We start from the raw sequence: 17,367 nt of genomic DNA on the forward strand, positions 1-17,367 counted from the left end.
CCAGGAAATACACATACACATACTGCAGTGACAGAATGATGTGTAGAAATACAGAAACTGAGTGGAGATCAGCATGCAACTAGGACAGATGGTTGTGTGTGTCTGTGTGTGTGTTTGAAGATAAGCTGAGGACAATGAGATAGCACATATTGTTTCCAAAGTATCATGTAATAGCTATGATATGACTCACTGACCTTGATATGGACAGAGGAGCACACAGTCAGCCACACACTGGGCACTGTGTGTGTGTGTGTGTGTGTGGTCGGCAGGGGAGGACCGGTACAGTGTATGGTTTTGACTGTCTTAGGGATAGGCTCTTCTGTGCTGACCTAACTCAGGGTCACTTAATCACATTACAGATATCAGACATTGGTAACAATTCATGTTTTATCAGCCTATATTCATACAAATATTGAAACATACTGTATACAACAAACACACTCACGATAGCCAGTCTATATTACCGACTCACAACAACTTCTTTCTGCTGTGTTTATGTCACACCCAGATAGAGGAAAGAAAATTATGTGTGGGATGAGAACATCTTATCAACTCAACACACTTGAGACAAAGGCAGTTTTAATTATTTTGTCTTTATTATAGAAAATCAAACAATAGCACATCAGTGAAACAATAAATAACCAGCTAATACTGCTTCAGCATGGATCTGAGTTGGAAATATCAGTTTCCTTCATCTTGGAAATATCAGGTTCCATCTGTGTTCAGAGTACTTTTGAGATAATGAATATTCAAGTCATCACATTCCTTCAAGAGAAGCTAATCTACATAATACTGATTTTTTGTGCACACTAGTGAAAGCTACATACCTTTTAAAGAGCTACTCTCTGAGGAAGTTTGACTAAGATGTTTACTGGAAATTTATAATTCCACAGTTACAGGATAAGCTGCTTTTTTGTCACTCTGTTATTCAAATTTAAAATAGACGCAAGTTAGTCACATAATGTGTAAGGTAACTTTGGATTATGAAATATTACTATCAGATGAGGGAGTTATGGACAAAATATTAAGGTTTTGTACTCTCTAATAAGTCATTTTTTCCATGTCAGTGTACACACTGTACTAAGACTCTAACACAGACTGTAACACTGCTGGTTAAAGCTCTCTTGTGAAATGTACATTGACATTGTACACACACAATGTACACATGAACAGTGCTAAATTTTTTTAATCAAGTCTATCACTCGAGAGGCAAATTCACTATAGAGTCGCCCAAGCCAGGAGGTAGAGCGGGTCATCCACTAATCAGAAGGTCGGCGGTTCGATCCCGGCTTCCCCAGCCCACATGTCGAAGTGTCCTTGGGCAAGATACTGAACCCCAAATTGCTTGGTGCGTGAGTGTGTGTGAATGAGTTAGTTTCTTTGGACTGATGAGCAGTTGGCACCTGCCATCAGTGTATAAATGTGTGTGAATGGGGTGAATGTGATTTGTAGTGTAAAGCGCTTTAAGTGGTTGGAAGACTTGAAAGGCGCTATACAAGTACAGTCCATTTACCATTACAATACTGTCAATAAATGTACATAAACAATGTTAATGAACACATTCAATCAAGCCCTGCTCTTATCAAAACAACAGATAATGATTTTTTTTAAACATTGAACAAAGACACTCATGAGATTTAATCTCTAGGAGCATCGAAATAGAAAAATAAAAGTAATATAGAAGATCAATATCTCAGTCCACAAGGCCTCAGATGATTAGGACCTCAGGCTGCTGTGCAGGCAGCTTGTACAATTATGTAACAGTGGGGAGAGTCCACACCACACCAAAATGAGGAGGCTGGAAGATGAGCTCTGTGATACAAAAACAATCCATCGGCGAAAAAAGAGCTCCAACAAAAACAGCCTTTGTGTGTTTGGATGAGGGAATGTTTCTTTTATGTATGTTTGTGCGCTCACTGAAGAATTTGTGTAATTTTCTTGACGAACCAACATGAATGAGTGTGCTAGTGTGTCTTTTTCTCTTCCAGTATAGGTTTGCATGTAAATGTGATTGTATGTGTACATGTGTGTTGGGGTGTGTGTGCTAGCGTATATGTCTCTATATACAAACTATGGTCCCCTACACATCCACTTGGGAGATCTCTCCCATCTCAGACATGGGCGCTCTTGGCGTGATTGGCAGAGGGGGCTGCTGGCGGGTTGCCACCTCCCTGTTTGGAGTAGTAGAAACGATTGTTGTCCTGGTAGGAGCGAGATGAGGATGAATCTGAGGAGCAACAAGTAAGAATGGACCCGCCCAGCAAGGAGAAGATAGTGCCCACCCATCCAGTGTAGAGGGAGAAGCCGAATGACATGAGGCCCTGCTCCTGGTGAGCGCCGATGGGAAACCAGACCGTAGACACCATACCACACAGTGCTGAGAAGAAACAGACAGAAAAATTATTAAAATTGGGTATATAAAATGGTGCCTTTGAAAGCAACATATACACACATACATGTTACTTTGAAAAAAACAGACTGATTCAAAGTGTAATTAAAGTGGGAATGTAATGTAATGGTGCTGCTGATTATAATAAACAAACATTTTGTATTACCACACAGCGTTAGGTTAGAATGGCAAATTATATAATAAAACTGGTGATGCAAAATGGTGCAAATGAAAGCTAAATCTATACATATGCAAGTTATATAAAAACAGACAGACTCCAAGTAAACTAAATTGGGAATGCAAAATGGTGCTGCTGAATTTAATTAATATACACACAAACATATTGTACTATCACAGAGGGCTAGCTTTGAATGACAAATTATATAATAAAACTGGTAATGCAAAATGGTGCAAATGAAAGCAACCTACACACATAAGCTAAATTAAAAACCTGTATGTTAATACTTTAATAAAGTTTTAACATACAGGTTACAATTCAACTGGTAATGAAAGGGTATGCTGCTGAATATAACAATGTACATATTGCATCACCACACAGATCTATCTTTGAAGGGCAAATTACATAATAAAACTGGGGATGCAAAATGGTGCACATAATTTCTGCCTACACATACATGCTGGATCATCATCATACTTGGGTTTGGCAAAGAGGCCGCACAACAAGCAGTAAAATGTAATTAAACTAGGGATGCGGGGAAGAGTTGTATGTCCCTTCAAGTACCAGGACTTCCCTTGAGTATCTACAGTCTTCACAGAAAGAGTCATAATGGGATAGAGACATGAACTGCATGACCCCACACATACAGTAGCTGTACAAACCCAGACCCAAAGATCTAATAAGATCCTCCTATACTCCTCCTGTATTCATGCAGAGAGCAAAAATAGAGGACGCATTTCAATACTAGAGCTATTACAGTTTTGTTATCTTTTATTCCTCATACAGGACACAGGGGGATGATAGATTGGAAGAAAGAATGTGTAAAATAATATTACTTAGCAGCAAGACTTAACAGTGTTATATAAGCTTTGCCTTGAAGAGAGGCCTGATATAGGACTTATACAAACATTGAAATCCCTATGCAGCTGACAGAGACACTTCTAGTATATGTTGGATTTTTGCCAATATACACCTGAGGCTAACACAGAACAAATGTATGAAATCTTTTTACCGCCAATAAAGTTTGAATATACTGCACTAGAATGGGCAATAACCCAATCCACAAATAATGTGTGGACTGAAAGCTTCCCAACTGATGCCTCAGAGGACACGGATGACAAAAATAATTCAAGTTGGACTCAAACTGATTGCTGCTGGGATGATTTTGATGTCAGTATGGAGGCAGTGGTAGGCAATATGGTGAGATAATTATTTATTTTTTTTGCTGTGCAACAAGCACGCAAACACACAAACAAATCCTCCCTGATGTAAAAGGGTTCCCAGTGACAAAATAGAAAATCTATTAACTAAGTCAGGGCTTTAACTTTTTGTATGGATGTAACGATGATGTTTGTGACTCAGGAATACGCGGCACACATTGGAAATAGTTTTACTATGAAAGACCTGGGCAATGGAAAAGTCAAACGATGGACACAGGTGTTGAAATTTCATTCGAGGGACACAGGCGTTGGAAAATGCTGCAGCACCAGTCAAATATTTATAAGCACAGTAAACTGGGCAATTCAGGGAGTGAGTTTCCATGTGGTTTAGGACAAAGGCAGGGTGTGGATAAGAGTAGGTGGAGGAGAGGAATGTGATGGCATCTAGGGGGAAGGGTTCAATGGAACAGGAACATATAAGTGTGTGTGTGTGTGTGTGTGTGTGTGTGTGTGTGTGTGTGTGTGTGTGTGTGTGTGTGTGTGTGTGTGTGTGTGTGTGCATATGTGTGCACCCTAGGGAGGAAGACAGTCATATTCAACATCCTCTGCTCTCAGCAGCTTGTAGGCATTTAAGGTGGGGTTAAAAGAGGTCACAGTCATGGAGGTTGGACGGGATCTTGGTGCATGCATGTGAGCGCAAAACAATTTGACCTACCCTGATCTACTGTATATTTTGTCCGACCATGACATTCAGTCTTTGTCCACTAATTTATTAGAGCTGCATTGTGTGAATGAAGTTGAATCTCTTACCAACTATGAATATAAGCACTCCTCCCAGAATGGTGCGCTTGTTCTTGGAGCTCTGGGGTTCATTGCCGAGACTAATGCACGGCATGGACATGAGAATCATTCCCACTGCTGGGAGACCCAGTATTGAACCAGTGATCATCAGGGCACGAGTCGTCTGGATGTAGGCTATAGAAACACATAGGAAACATATATGATATTTCTGCCAAAAAAAGAAAACTCTCCATCACAGCGTATGTAGAAAACATAGAGTTGTGTTGAGAAGAAGTGGTTGAAATAACATCTTGTAAATAAATTGCCTAATATCAGGTGAAAGGAATAAACCTAAATGTTAACAGCCACAGTGCTGCTGCAGGGATGTACACAGAACAGTATCTACCTGGCAGGTCCAGGATCTGCGTTAGGGAGACGCAGTGGTAGAGTCCTGTGGAGATGACACAGTCCGCCCAGGGTCCCTTGGCTCCCAGCTCATCCATCTTCTTGCAGGTGTTCAAACCGTATTTACACATAATCACCCAATCATTGGTGGATGTCGCGATCACGATGCCCAGCCAGCCGAGGCAGCTGATGAGAAAACCGCTCAGTTGAAGGCACGAGTTCGCCATGGCGCAAAATGTGCGTAAAGACCACTTGTCCCTGGTTCAGGAACCGTTAGAAACGTTAAAACTACAGTTGAGCGTGATTAACAAAATTAACCAAAATGTGGAATAATACAAGGTCGAGTCTACCTTTAGAATTGATATTCCACCATACAAGTTAATCCAGTGTTAAAGTTTACTTTTCCCTCGCAATTCAGTAATTCCATCAATTGAGCTGTGTTGCGCACTTCAAAATAATGAATCTTTCACATCATCAGGTTTTATAGGGGAAAGTTCAGTAAGGGAAAAACTACTCTAAAACTGACAACCAATCAGATACTTAGATGCGGACAAAAAAAATTAAAAGGGAGATAACACACCCCACTTTTACTGCCTCTCCAAAAAGTTGGTGTGCACTGCCCCTTCCTTGCATCCACACAGCCTTTGCGGTATTGACTGACCGGATAGATGGCTGAGTTGGGAGCTGAGAAAATTTAACAAGAAATCTGCTGCCATCTTCTGGCCACATTTTATTTCTTGCCAAGTGTCATACATGTGCATCTTACCAACAAAATACTTCCTTTGGATGCCCGAACAAGCAGGGGTGGAAGTAACGAATTACATTTACGCTCGTTACTGTAACAAAGTCGTATTTTTGTGGACTTGTAGCCTACTTATTTGAATATTTTTGTAATCTGTAATTTTAATGGTAGGCTCTGATAAAGGTGTGAGAAAGGAACAAAGGAAAGGTGCTAAATCAAATGCCCTGTTGACTTCCCCTCGGCACCTGACCTCGGGGGAATCCCCGCCGCCATGACATGTTCCAATTGTCTGGAAAACTCAAGTGAACTTCGTGAGATCGACCCTCGGAGGGCTGAAGGAGCGACTCAACAACGATGTTCACGCAGAGGTGTTTATCACCCACAATGCATTGCAGTTGTGCATTTGTTGCAAGAAAATACATCCATGGTTAGGTGGCAATAATGTACATAAAACTCCTGTTGCCTAGTTAGCAAATTGTTTTATTAAGAAAATCTCATTGACAAATTGATATTTTACTGAAAAATGTCATACATGTCATTACAGTACTTGGATTGTTGTACTGTTCAGTTTAATGTGTGATTTCTTTATTCCCAACATTATTTGTAAACGCATGGAAAATTTGCTGTTTTATAAGATATCATAAACCCGTAGCAATAATATTTATGATAATCATGATACAGATCACAAACAGAAATGTCTAACTCTGAAACTGATGCAGCTAATTACAAACTGCCTACATATTGCAGTTATCCGCAGAGGACGCATTCGCCTCATTGAAATGAGTCTGCAGGTATTTCTGATGATTTGTAAAATGCAGTATAGCGCTGAGCCTACAACTGGCGGTCGAGCCATGATCGTTTGAGCTGGAAGAGTACAAGGGCAGGTGCGTTACATTTAAATCCCTCGCCCACTCGCCCTCTGCTCTCCGAGTGGCCTCCGTGCGACGGATGCTGTTACGCAATACCAAGGCCTGAGGGGAAGTGAGGGACACTGGCCGAGTGTCAGGGGGTGTGGGGGTTCGCACCTGGGCCAGCTTCAGCAGTTAGTGCACAGTACAAAAATGCACAATAATGCAATGAAAATTTGGGATGACGTCATTATGGGTTATGGATAAGGTTAGCATTATTCTAACGTGGCGTAAGTAGGGAAAAAAGGCCGGAACTACGTTGATAACTGATTTAATGCACCACCCGGCCAGCATGCTAAGTGACCCAAATCAAACACATCCACGATGTTGCGCGAGCAACAGGTGCGTGCCGTGGTTAGCGAAAATACTAAATGCTAATATGCTAATGGTGGATTCTCCAGCAGTGCCTTCTACATTTGCTTAGGAAGCTCTTCCTTCAGTGAGGTGAGTGAGGCCTTTCTGCTGTTTGTGACGTGTCCCTGTGACAGCTGTGACTGCAGAGCCTCATTCAGCTCCAAACTTTGTGAATTGGAGGAGCGCAGTGGGACCAGAGAGGCTGAGTGGACTGGTTGTAGTGGGACAGACAAGCTGAGTGGACTGGTTGTAGTGGGACCAGAGAGGCTGAATGGACTGGTTGTAGTGGGACAGGCAGAGTGGACTGGTTGTAGTGGGACAGACAGGCTGAGTGGACTGGTTGTAGTGGGACCAGACAGGCTGAATGGACTGGTTGTAGTGGGACAGACAGGCTGAGTGGACTGGTTGTAGTGGGACCAGACAGGCTGAATGGACTGGTTGTAGTGGGACAGACAGGCTGAGTGGACTGGTTGTAGTGGGACCAGACAGGCTGAATGGACTGGTTGTAGTGGGACAGACAGGCTGAGTGGACTGGTTGTAGTGGGACCAGACAGGCTGAATGGACTGGTTGTAGTGGGACAGACAGGCTGAGTGGACTGGTTGTAGTGGGACCAGACAGGCTGAATGGACTGGTTGTAGTGGGACAGACAGGCTGAGTGGACTGGTTATATTATGCACTGAGAATGAACGAGCAGAGAAGCTGAACCTGGAGCAGATTGAGGAGGAGTTCGCGGTGCACAAGGCTCATGACGTTCAGACAGGTGAGTACAACAACAAACTGACTGACTGTTGTAACTCACTGTCTAAAGGAGGATGTGATCAACCACTGCATTGTCTAGAAACAGTGGTGTGTGTGTGCTAGGCTGTATGTAAAAACTGTGCAGACTTTCTTTTTGCTTTAATGTGTGTGTTTCTGGGCTGTAGCAGCAGTGGAAGTTATATTATCTTTACATGTCTGTGTTGTCTGCCCTGGTGATGCTTTATTCTTCTAATAATTCTTGTTGCACCCGTAGCGGTGTATCTTTTATTTATTGTTGTTATTTATCATTTTTGTGTCTGAGTTTTATCATAGAAAAGGTTTCAGTTGTAGTCATCTGGACACTGTTTTCAGAATCAAGACTTTTTGGCTCCCATCCGGAAGTCATTCTCAATTGTGAAAAAAAAATGGGACGGGAACTAGAAATTTAAGCTACTGTGCTACATAAGCCCTGCCCTCAGGAAGGGCTTATGTTCTCTGCAGTTTTCCTCACTGCACTGAATGGAGTAGACTACATTGCTCTGTTTTTGTGTGGGCAACTTGTCCTTAAGGTGAACGAGTTTCTGTCTTAAAATGTTGCCTGGTTTAAAGAAGACAGGAACATCGTGCTGTCTAAAGATCCTTTGTAGTTTTTCAGACAGTCCGGATACATAAGGAATGGAGACACCATTCCTTCTTGGTTCTGTTACACTTTTGTCCTGTTTTTTGTCTCTTTTAACTTCGTTGATAGCTGCAAAGAACGGTTCATAGGTGAGACCAAACAGCCACTTCACAAAAGACTTTATCAGCACAGACGACACGCTAACTCAGGATTACAGAGCGCCGTGCATTTGCATCTAAAAGCTACAAACCTCACATTTGAGGACAGCGAGGTGAAGATTCTAAGTAGAGAGAAGAGTTGGTTTGAAAGAGGAGTGAAAGAAGCCATTTTTGTGAAAAAAGAGAACCCAAAGAATCTGCCCAAAGTCTATCACAGTGTATTAACACCTTGGTCACGCCAATCACATGCTAATCAGGTACTTAACAGTGATGAGGTAGGTGCAGCCAGAAAACAATAGGCCTGATTACTGATTACTGGGCCATCTTGGAAACAATTAGGTCAGTTTCAGGTGAAACTAGCTATTAACAGATACTAGGTAGGTAGATTCCTTCCTGAGGGCAGGGCTTATGTAACACAGAGTAGCTTAAATTTCTAGTTCCCGTCCCATTTTTTTCACAATTGAGAAAGACTTCTGGATGGGAGCCGAAACGTCTTGTCTTCTGAAAACAGTGTCCAGATGACTACGACTGAAACCTTTTCTACGATAGAACACTCCTGGACGAATGAGGGACTACACCGTCTTGTCTGAGTTTTGTCCTCTTTCCTGGCTAATTCTTGTAAGGTTATACTGAGAAAGGTGGCTGTTTATTTACAATTGATGATCAGTTGTATGGTGGTGCGTTCACACCCAGGGATGGCGTGATATTGTTCCACTAGTGTATGTGTTGACATGTTAATGCACTTTATTTTGTTGCCTAAAGGTGTTCTTTAATTCTATAGTTATATCATTTAACATTATCATCATCATATACCACCCCACCAAGCCCCTTTTAAAAATGTGGTGCTGTAACTTACTCAGTGCATTTTAACTATTTACTTGAGTACATATTTGAGTACATTTTCACACAAGTAATTTTACTTTTGCTTGACTAAAATGTCTTTAAAATAACAGTGCTTTTACTTAAGTAAAATATTATAGTATTTTTTTTCTATTCCTGGTATTCAGATACTTAACTTCAGTAAAAGCAGAAACTTTAACTACTATATTTGCCCTAAAAATTTAGTTGAATAGAGTTAAAAAGTAGCATAAATTGGAAACTCTAGTTTACAGGTACCTAAAATTATACTTGCTCTATGTACAGTATTTAAGCAAATTTACTTGTTTACTTTCCCCCACTGTCTGAATGTGTCTGATGAAGTTAAAACTTTGCTCATGAGGATTCGTATTACTGAACCTGCTATTCTGCACATGGGCACTGTCTAGGCTATTAATCAAGCTCATTGCACTTTGCACAACAACTATGAATGACCTAGAATAAATGTGTACAAGCATTCTGCTTTAGTTTAGTCTACTGTCTTGCCATATGGCAGTGGTTTTAAACCTGGGGATCGGGACCCCCACAAGAGGTCCACCCCACAATTTTGGCTACACAAATTTGTTTTTTCAGACTTTCCTCTAATCTTTCATTTAATTTTTTTCCTTGTGAGTCACTGGATAGTTTTCTAGTTAACTGGCCACAAACAGAAGACATATGTAATGACGAGGAGATATGGCTTTGTTTTAAGGGGTCACAAGCCAAAGAGGTTGGGAATCACTGCTATATGGTATACAGTCCTATAACATGTCAGCACTGATTAAAGTAGTTGCACTTGCACAAGAAAAGTTATGATTGAGTCCATATGTAGACTAGATGAATCCAGAAAGAAATCTATGGTAAAACAATTATCATATAATTTCTAGTTAATACTCTGTACTCCAACTTACCAACAGAGGGCGATAGATCACAGCAATGGTCTACAGTTGACATTCAGGTATTGTACATGTAGGACATAGCGTTTCCTTCCTCCTGTCCTTGCTGGATGGAGTTAAGTAAGTCCTCCATCACTTGCATCAGTCCAGTGACGTGGCAGCAGCATAGCAATCAGTCTAAGAGGAAGACAGAGACAGACTGAGACGCTTCAGATAGTTCCACAAGGTCACGGACTGTAATGGCATGTTTGGCCCACTTCTTCCTCTCACGTTCTGCCTGTTGCTCTTGTGTCCTGTTGTTTGTTCTGGTCATATATATGGCAATGTTTGCACTACCTCGTGAAAGTGACACAATTTTTTTTTTTTTTTTTTGCATGTGTTGCATGTGATTCAGATCAGGTATGTGTTTGTGAATATCTAAACAGGCATGTAATTTGGTATGTTCAAGTCTGTTTTGTTATGAGGACAAAAACAAATCTGGATGTGAATCAGATATTTAGAAAGGCAATACTCATCTTAACGTATGTATCAGAATTTTCAGGCAATTGCAATTTGCTTGGAGTGCCTGCAATTTTTCACTTCAGTGATGTATCCCAACACTATCACTGTACCTTACCTATCAAAATCTAATGTGGACTGCTTTTTTTTTTTTTTTTTATTTCAACCGGCTGCACTGAGTAGGAAAAAAGTAAGAAAAGAAAAAGATTACAATGTATCAGCGGGACAAAAAGCAGCTGAAAAAAGTTGCAGCCAGCAGTTTTGTGGTAATGGCACATGTATCTTGTTATTACATGCTCAATATTTCCTGTAGCTGCTTCAAAGTGAAAACCTTCCACTGAAGATAATCAGTTATGGCTTTTAGTGCTGATCCGTTGCAGGAGGTATTGAGTTATAGTCATGCAGTGTAGCTTTGTTATGTTTTAGAAGAGACTACAAGTTGTTCTAAATCAATATTTATGCTTTGTACTTTTTTGACTGCTTTTTTGACAGCAGATGAGTTTTACTGAAGTCAGCTGCTTAGATGGAGAGCTGCAGGCACTTACTGGAGTTCAGGCAATTAGAAAGCTCTAACACTGACATTGCTCTGGTCAGCCCTCGTAGACCTTAAACCAGCCCCAGCTGACACTCCAGCGTGGATGATTATTAACTGTCTTTTTGTTGTCTTTACAGATGGCTGTGCTTTTACTGAGGGTTAGGCTTGTGTCTACAGTTTATTCATATATGCATGCGGGGGCATGTGTTGAGTGTCAACAAAATAAAAATTTAAAAACCAACACAAATGTAGGCAAAAATTGACAACTTTGTATCACGACCTGTGATGGAGCTTCAGCCCCATAGTGAGATAAAAGTGGTAAGATATAAAGATATTATAGATCATTGGGGTAAGTAGTTTGAGCCAGTCAGCCATGTAAACAGTGTTACACTTCATCTCTCCCACCATTACTCTGTATCTCAATCACATCTTTCACTTTCCTTGCAATCTCTCACTCACACCTCTAATAGAGTTGTCTGCTCAGATAGATAGATAGATAGATAGATAGATAGAAGGACAGATTGATTCAAGGAACCGAATCAGACATTAAGAGAGAGAGTGGGTGAATGTGTGTGTGTGTACATGAGGGTGGGAGAGCGAAATGAATCGGGAGAAAGTCGCAAGAATTAGACTGAGCATGAGCAGGGCATATCCCACAATGATTCCCAGAGCAGTTTGTCTGATACAGGAGGAGTGAGGCAGCAAGGGAATGGGAATATTATGCTAATGAGGTGAGGACTGCAACAGCGACTCTGACATAGAGGGATGATGGGATTTTAGCCCTCCTGAGGAGGGAAAGAAGGGGCTGTGGTGCATGTAGACTGTGTGTGTGTGTGTGTGTGTGTGGATGGGGCATCTGAACGCAGCGGAAAGTTTAAAGCACAGTGGAGCAGGAGGGAGAGGAAGCATGGCAGAATAAATCCTCTGCTACCCTTCATGCTGTCAGAGCTGTCAGTCAGACAATTGAAAGCGATGAGGAGCAATGACACACTCTTTGTCTCTGCAAAGCAAAACTAGTGGTCCAGTTCAGAGGTGGGGGTGCAGTCGAAGAGAATGACTTATGAGTGGGGAGGTGAAGAGGAGCAATGATTAAGTGATGAAGAAGGGAACCTTTTTAGGCCAGCCCACTGTGATGGAGTGGCAGCCATACTGGATGAGTCATCTTGGCCTAGGCGAATGATGGGTGCTTTTTCAAATAGTTGTCAAGTCACATTCTGTGATTAACAGGAGGCATAGGCCGAGGAGGATCCATTTATGCTACAGTGCAACAGTGACGTGACTCGAAACTGATGAGGTTTCTGTCAAAACGCTTCACAGTTGATCTGTTGAGAAAAAACAACATATTCATCGTTTAATTCTGAAATACACATAACGTCATCTGGTCTGTAAAAGTGTTATCAAGTAGGTAGAGTATCATGTTAAGTAAAACTGAAGCCTGCATATTAGAGGGATTTTGGCATGGTTTTTGCTGACAGTTCTATATTTGAATGGAAGGCATTGTCACACATTAAAGTAAACGTCCAAGTGAGTGTAAATAAATCCTTTCTTGCAAATGTACTTTAGCTCATAGCTTCCACCAGATTTAAGGTACTTCTTAGTTATAGTGGTGAAAATTGTTTTATATCCCTGGCTCTATGCCTGGTGTTAACATGCATCTCTTGTCTGGATTTTGCACAGACACGATTAAGATGGATTACACTTATATCTTCTTTTCTCTTGCAATATGCATATCCATGGTTCACATCACTTCCTGTGATAATGTTGCTATCTGAGTTGCCTACCACATGTATGGCATGTGTGATACACTTTCTGGTGGATTTTTGTATATGAACATTTGCATGACATCTTCATTTTTACGAAGAGGAAACCTTTTAGATATCCTGCATTTTTTTGGTTCTTTTACTTTCTAAACTGCTGGTGCAGTAGATTATTACTTTAAAACAGAGCTACTACCCAACAGTAAACTTACTTGAATGTCAGTGTCAGTCATTTGTAGCATTTGGGTTATCAAACTGTGGATGTCGCAGTTTGTAACAAAACCCTCCAGTAAATCTTGCATCTAACTAGTGGCCGAAGTTTCAGACTGCATTGTAGATGACAGAACAGACGGAGCGTGTTGCAGTGGGAGCCGAGTCGCAACTTGATTTGTGTCCAATCCTCCAGTGTGTCTGCGGTGTAGCAGCCATCACTCACCGCTAACTGTGTTAGTCATTAGTATCAATTAATCTCAACAAACGCTGTTGGCCATTACACTCAATACATCACCACAAGCTCTGCTAACTATATACCACACAGAACATAACCGTGCCGCACAGCCTCGCCGCTCCGTGGGAGAAGATGAGAGATACATGTGTCATTCCCCATATGGCTAAGTGGGAGAGGAAGAGAGTTACAACTAGAAACGAAGGAAGGAGACAGAGGCTGGGGGAGAAGAGTGAAAAAGAGGGTGATGTATAACTCATTCTGGCCCTGTGGGACTGAAGAGCGCAGCCTCTGTCAACACAGTAAATATACTCGCTGTATTTGTCATAATAGTTCATTAGTGCTGGGAAGAGATTTACGTAGGTAGCAGGGGTGAGGAGAGTGGATTAGAAAAGGGGCATTTTGTTTTCCAAAATACATGTTCTGAAACATATTTTATTCTATGAACATATTTTAAAACTCCCCGACAGTTGGCACCTTACCACATAAACTTATTTCCATTAAGCCTTAACTCCCTCCTTCCCTTCCTCTCTCTATCCCTCTCTTACCCTCTCTCTCTCCAGCATTTTCAAACTGCTTAAATTAGCCTCCTTATCATTCTGCTCTTTATAATCCTCCTCCCTTCCCCCCTTTCTCTCTCTGTTGTCACCAGCAATAGAATAATCTACTGCTCTTTACATGGTGGGCTGTGCATTATCTAATATAGGAGATGGGAATGTTGGGCAGTGAGAAAGAGAGAGATATGGAGAGAGAGAGAGACGTGTCATGACTCATATATCATCTTTATGAGAGGCTCTGCAGTACTGGACTGAGTTGAAGTTGGGCCATGTGTGGGCCATTGGATTACATTACATTATTTAAAGGGGATAGTTCAACATTTTGGGAAATACACTTATTCTCTTTCTTTCCGAGAGTGACAGCATATTGATATCAACCTCATGTCTGTGTGTTTAATACGGAATGGGAGTGAGGATGTCATCCTGGAAATGGGGGAAACACCTAGCCTGGCTCTGTCAAAAATGAAAGGAAAATGCCTATATACCCTCAACTCTAAAGTGGACTTATTTAGACAGTTTATCTTGTTTGTTTAAGCCATACATAAACAGAAAAAAACAACTATTGGAGATTTTAGGGAGAGTTTGTACCTTTTTGTGTAGCATCTCCAGCTGTAGCGCAGGCTGCCCGATATGGTGAGCAAAAGTTTTGGTTGTAGTCTCTGTACAAGCGTGATGGTACCAAACCTGGGAACTTAGCTGTAACAACAAAACTTTGATTGAGCTATGCAGTCACTGCACGCAGCTGTTGTTCGGCATGAAATAGTTCCAGCACATAACTTCTCCCAAAACCTCAAATGATCTATCTGTTTTCTATCTAGAGGTTAAACAAATGAGATAAAACACAAGTTTTAGATGGCACTTTGGGCGGAACCAGGTTAGCTGCTCCCTCTGCCTCCATTCTTTATGCTAAGCTAGTCTGACAGTAAATCTAACTCTAGCTCCTTAATTACTACATAGATGTCTCCTCTCACAAAGCAAAGGATAGGACTATCTCCTTAAATGTTTGAACTCTTTAAAGCTGCACTAATTTTTATATTAACAATGGGTCAAGTGACTGTAATGTGAAAGTGATCACTCAAAGTGATGAACCTACAAAGAATTATCATTCAGCTCTACAGTTCCCCTCAGCAATACGAAGCCTTTCAGCATCTTTCAGCTCATTGGTTTTATGGCACACAACTTCACTGTTTGGTTCACTTACACTGCCCTCAGTAATCTAATTTTCAGTCGCAGCTAGGCAGCTGTTTGGTAACAAGTTTACCATATCAACTTTGTAAGATGATAATATCTGAATGTTGTTTAGAGTTTATTCCCTGACCCCCAAGTGGCAAAAAAATCAATCATTACTGCTCTGAAGACAGACAGGAAGGCTGACAGACAGATTCATTGGTCTCTCAGGCACTTAAAACAGCTGTGCCTGGTCTGTAGGAATCAACTGGCTTTTGCTGCCTTTTAAGGAGGCAGCAATCGACACTTCTTAGTATGAGTGCTGACACATTGTCAGGAGTGCTGATCCGCTCCAGGATCGCCTCATAGGTGAGTTTCATTATTTATTTTTCAGATTAGATTAACTATAATGGATGGGGGTCGATGACCCAAGAAGATCATTACTTATCCACTGACTCAGGCACCGGCCTATACCTTGATATTCCTCAATTACCAGCTGACAGACCGGCGTGTGGAAACAGGGTCATGCCAAAGCCCCAGCCTCCCCACATATATTAGGCTAAATCTCCTTCCTCTCACCCCGCTACCCCTCCCTGGGACTCTCCAGGGAACGTGGAAGAGATTGAGTGCTCCATTGTTTCTGCTAATGCGGTTTAGCTGCCTGTCAAAGAGGCAGTTGGGAACTGCTCCAGTCTTAACCACCAGCTTGTCTGTCACTGTTACTGTGTATATATGTTTGTGTGTGTCTGCTTGTGTGTGCACGTTAATGCGCTTGAGTGTGTAGCATGCAGTCGTATAGTATGTATACATGAATCATATACATTTCAGCGTGTATACATGCAGCTGTTTGTTAAATTACTTGCAAATATTTATTTCATTGCGCCCCTGCTTCAAAGCTTTCTCGTGGTGCTGTGCTATATGTTCCTCTGCCTCTTTTATCCTGCTTCTATCCTTAATAAAATTTGCATTTATTGGTTTCTCTCTAACTTGCCCCCACCCCAACCCATTCCATATGTATGCTTAACCATACAAATGCATTTAAATGTATTTACCCCCTATCTGCCTTTGCTCCCTGACTGCCAACCCCGCTTTCCCCCTCTTAAATAAACCAATTTAATCATGGAGGCTTCTCTGCCTTTGTGCATTTCTCTGTGTGTGTGTGTGTGTGTGTGTGTGTGTGTGTGTGTGTTTGCTTGTTTGTGCTTAGAAGTGACTGTGTTGTGTGTGTCTATGTGTGTGCTATATATATATATATATATATATCCCCATCCCCACAGGCTTGTGTGTGTTTGCATATACATACAAGTGTGCACGTGCATCCTCCTCTTCCCCTGTCAGTGCTCGGTTCAGTGATGCCCAGCATACTCATCCAAAATCTGTGTGACCTTGCCAGTCAGCTAGTCAGTCGACCATGGTGAGGCATCTAGTACACCTGCCCTCTTATTCTGTTTGTGTGTGCATGCATGTGTGTGTTTGTGTGTGTACATTCAGTATGTGCATGTGTGGATGATTTTTCCTCCTCCTTCCTGTCTTGATGTAGATTCAACTGTAACAGGCAAACAAGACCGCATTTTGTCCCCCAAGATCAGCTGATTAGCATCTGATTGGGCCTTTAATCCTAATGACTTTTTCCACCACATGCTTTAAGATCAGACTGGCTTTGTCACCCAGTTCCAGCCAATAAAACATGCTCCCTTCAGGCCTGTCCCAAAGTGACTGCAATGATTGCATAATGTCACATTTTGAATGTATTTGAATTTGGAAAGTCGCTGCTTGTGATGGCAAGACAGGCTGGGATACACAAATGAAAAAGTAAATGCTCTCCTTCCCCACAACTGCTATTAAAATGTCCTGAAGCATTTATCAGGTGCTTATTCCCTAGTTGTTTCATCGAAACTGTTCAGCAGCTGACAATCTAATTGTTCTTGAAAATGGATAGACATAAATGTTTGTAACTAGCCATATATATATGTGAAGCAGAGTGTTACTGCAAAAAGAGCCTAAGTGCTGAGCAAACCTTCTCTGGATAAATAGAGATTAGAAACACACACACACACACACACACACACACACACACACACACACACACACACAGTTGCCAGCCAGGTCTTACGTGAAATACATCAGGCTCAAGGCAAATACCAAACCATAAAGGAAGGAGCTGCTATAGTGTAATTTTGGGACAGGCCTGAGTAATTCTGCTAAAGGAAATCCTGATCTTGCAT

The 17,367-nt window shown here is 41.5% G+C and overlaps 2 protein-coding genes across 3 annotated transcripts in view; one reads left to right on the top strand and one right to left on the bottom strand.

Moving 5' to 3' along the window:
* Positions 1 to 574: 574 nt before the first annotated feature.
* Positions 575 to 5,382, bottom strand: cldn11a (claudin 11a). Its single transcript, XM_044167147.1, has 3 exons — positions 4,914 to 5,382; positions 4,538 to 4,702; positions 575 to 2,377 (listed from the first exon to the last, which is right to left on the bottom strand). Exons 1-3 carry the CDS (start codon positions 5,137 to 5,139, stop codon positions 2,112 to 2,114), a joined length of 657 nt encoding a protein of 218 aa, XP_044023082.1. The 5' UTR covers positions 5,140 to 5,382; the 3' UTR covers positions 575 to 2,111.
* A 1,159-nt stretch (positions 5,383 to 6,541) lies between these two features.
* LOC122861919 (glutamate receptor ionotropic, NMDA 3B-like) overlaps positions 6,542 to 17,367 on the top strand; it is a 103,129-nt gene continuing 92,303 nt past the window's right edge. The window contains exon 1 of one of the 2 annotated variants that reach the window (XM_044166995.1): positions 6,542 to 7,006. Coding sequence is in view for 1 of the 2 variants with exons in the window: in XM_044166994.1 (XP_044022929.1) it covers positions 7,663 to 7,677 (15 nt within the window). In the remaining variant the exon portion in view is untranslated. Of the gene's footprint in view, positions 7,007 to 7,068; positions 7,678 to 17,367 lie in introns of those variants that run through there. The other variant, XM_044166994.1, reaches the window with a different exon arrangement.

This window comes from Siniperca chuatsi, linkage group LG15, assembly GCF_020085105.1.
Source record: "Siniperca chuatsi isolate FFG_IHB_CAS linkage group LG15, ASM2008510v1, whole genome shotgun sequence".
NCBI lineage: Eukaryota > Metazoa > Chordata > Actinopteri > Centrarchiformes > Sinipercidae > Siniperca > Siniperca chuatsi.

Bases quoted from the DNA above. Each gene is read 5' to 3' on its own strand.
- cldn11a (XM_044167147.1), bottom strand. From the start codon at position 5,139: ATGGCGAACTCGTGCCTTCAACTGAGCGGTTTTCTCATCAGCTGCCTC. The intron at 4,703-4,913 runs GTAGATACTGTT...GTGTTTCTATAG, and splicing joins GCAGATCCTGGACCTGCCAG to CCTACATCCAGACGACTCGT. The intron at 2,378-4,537 runs GTAAGAGATTCA...GTTTCTTCTCAG, and splicing joins AGTGCTTATATTCATAGTTG to CACTGTGTGGTATGGTGTCT.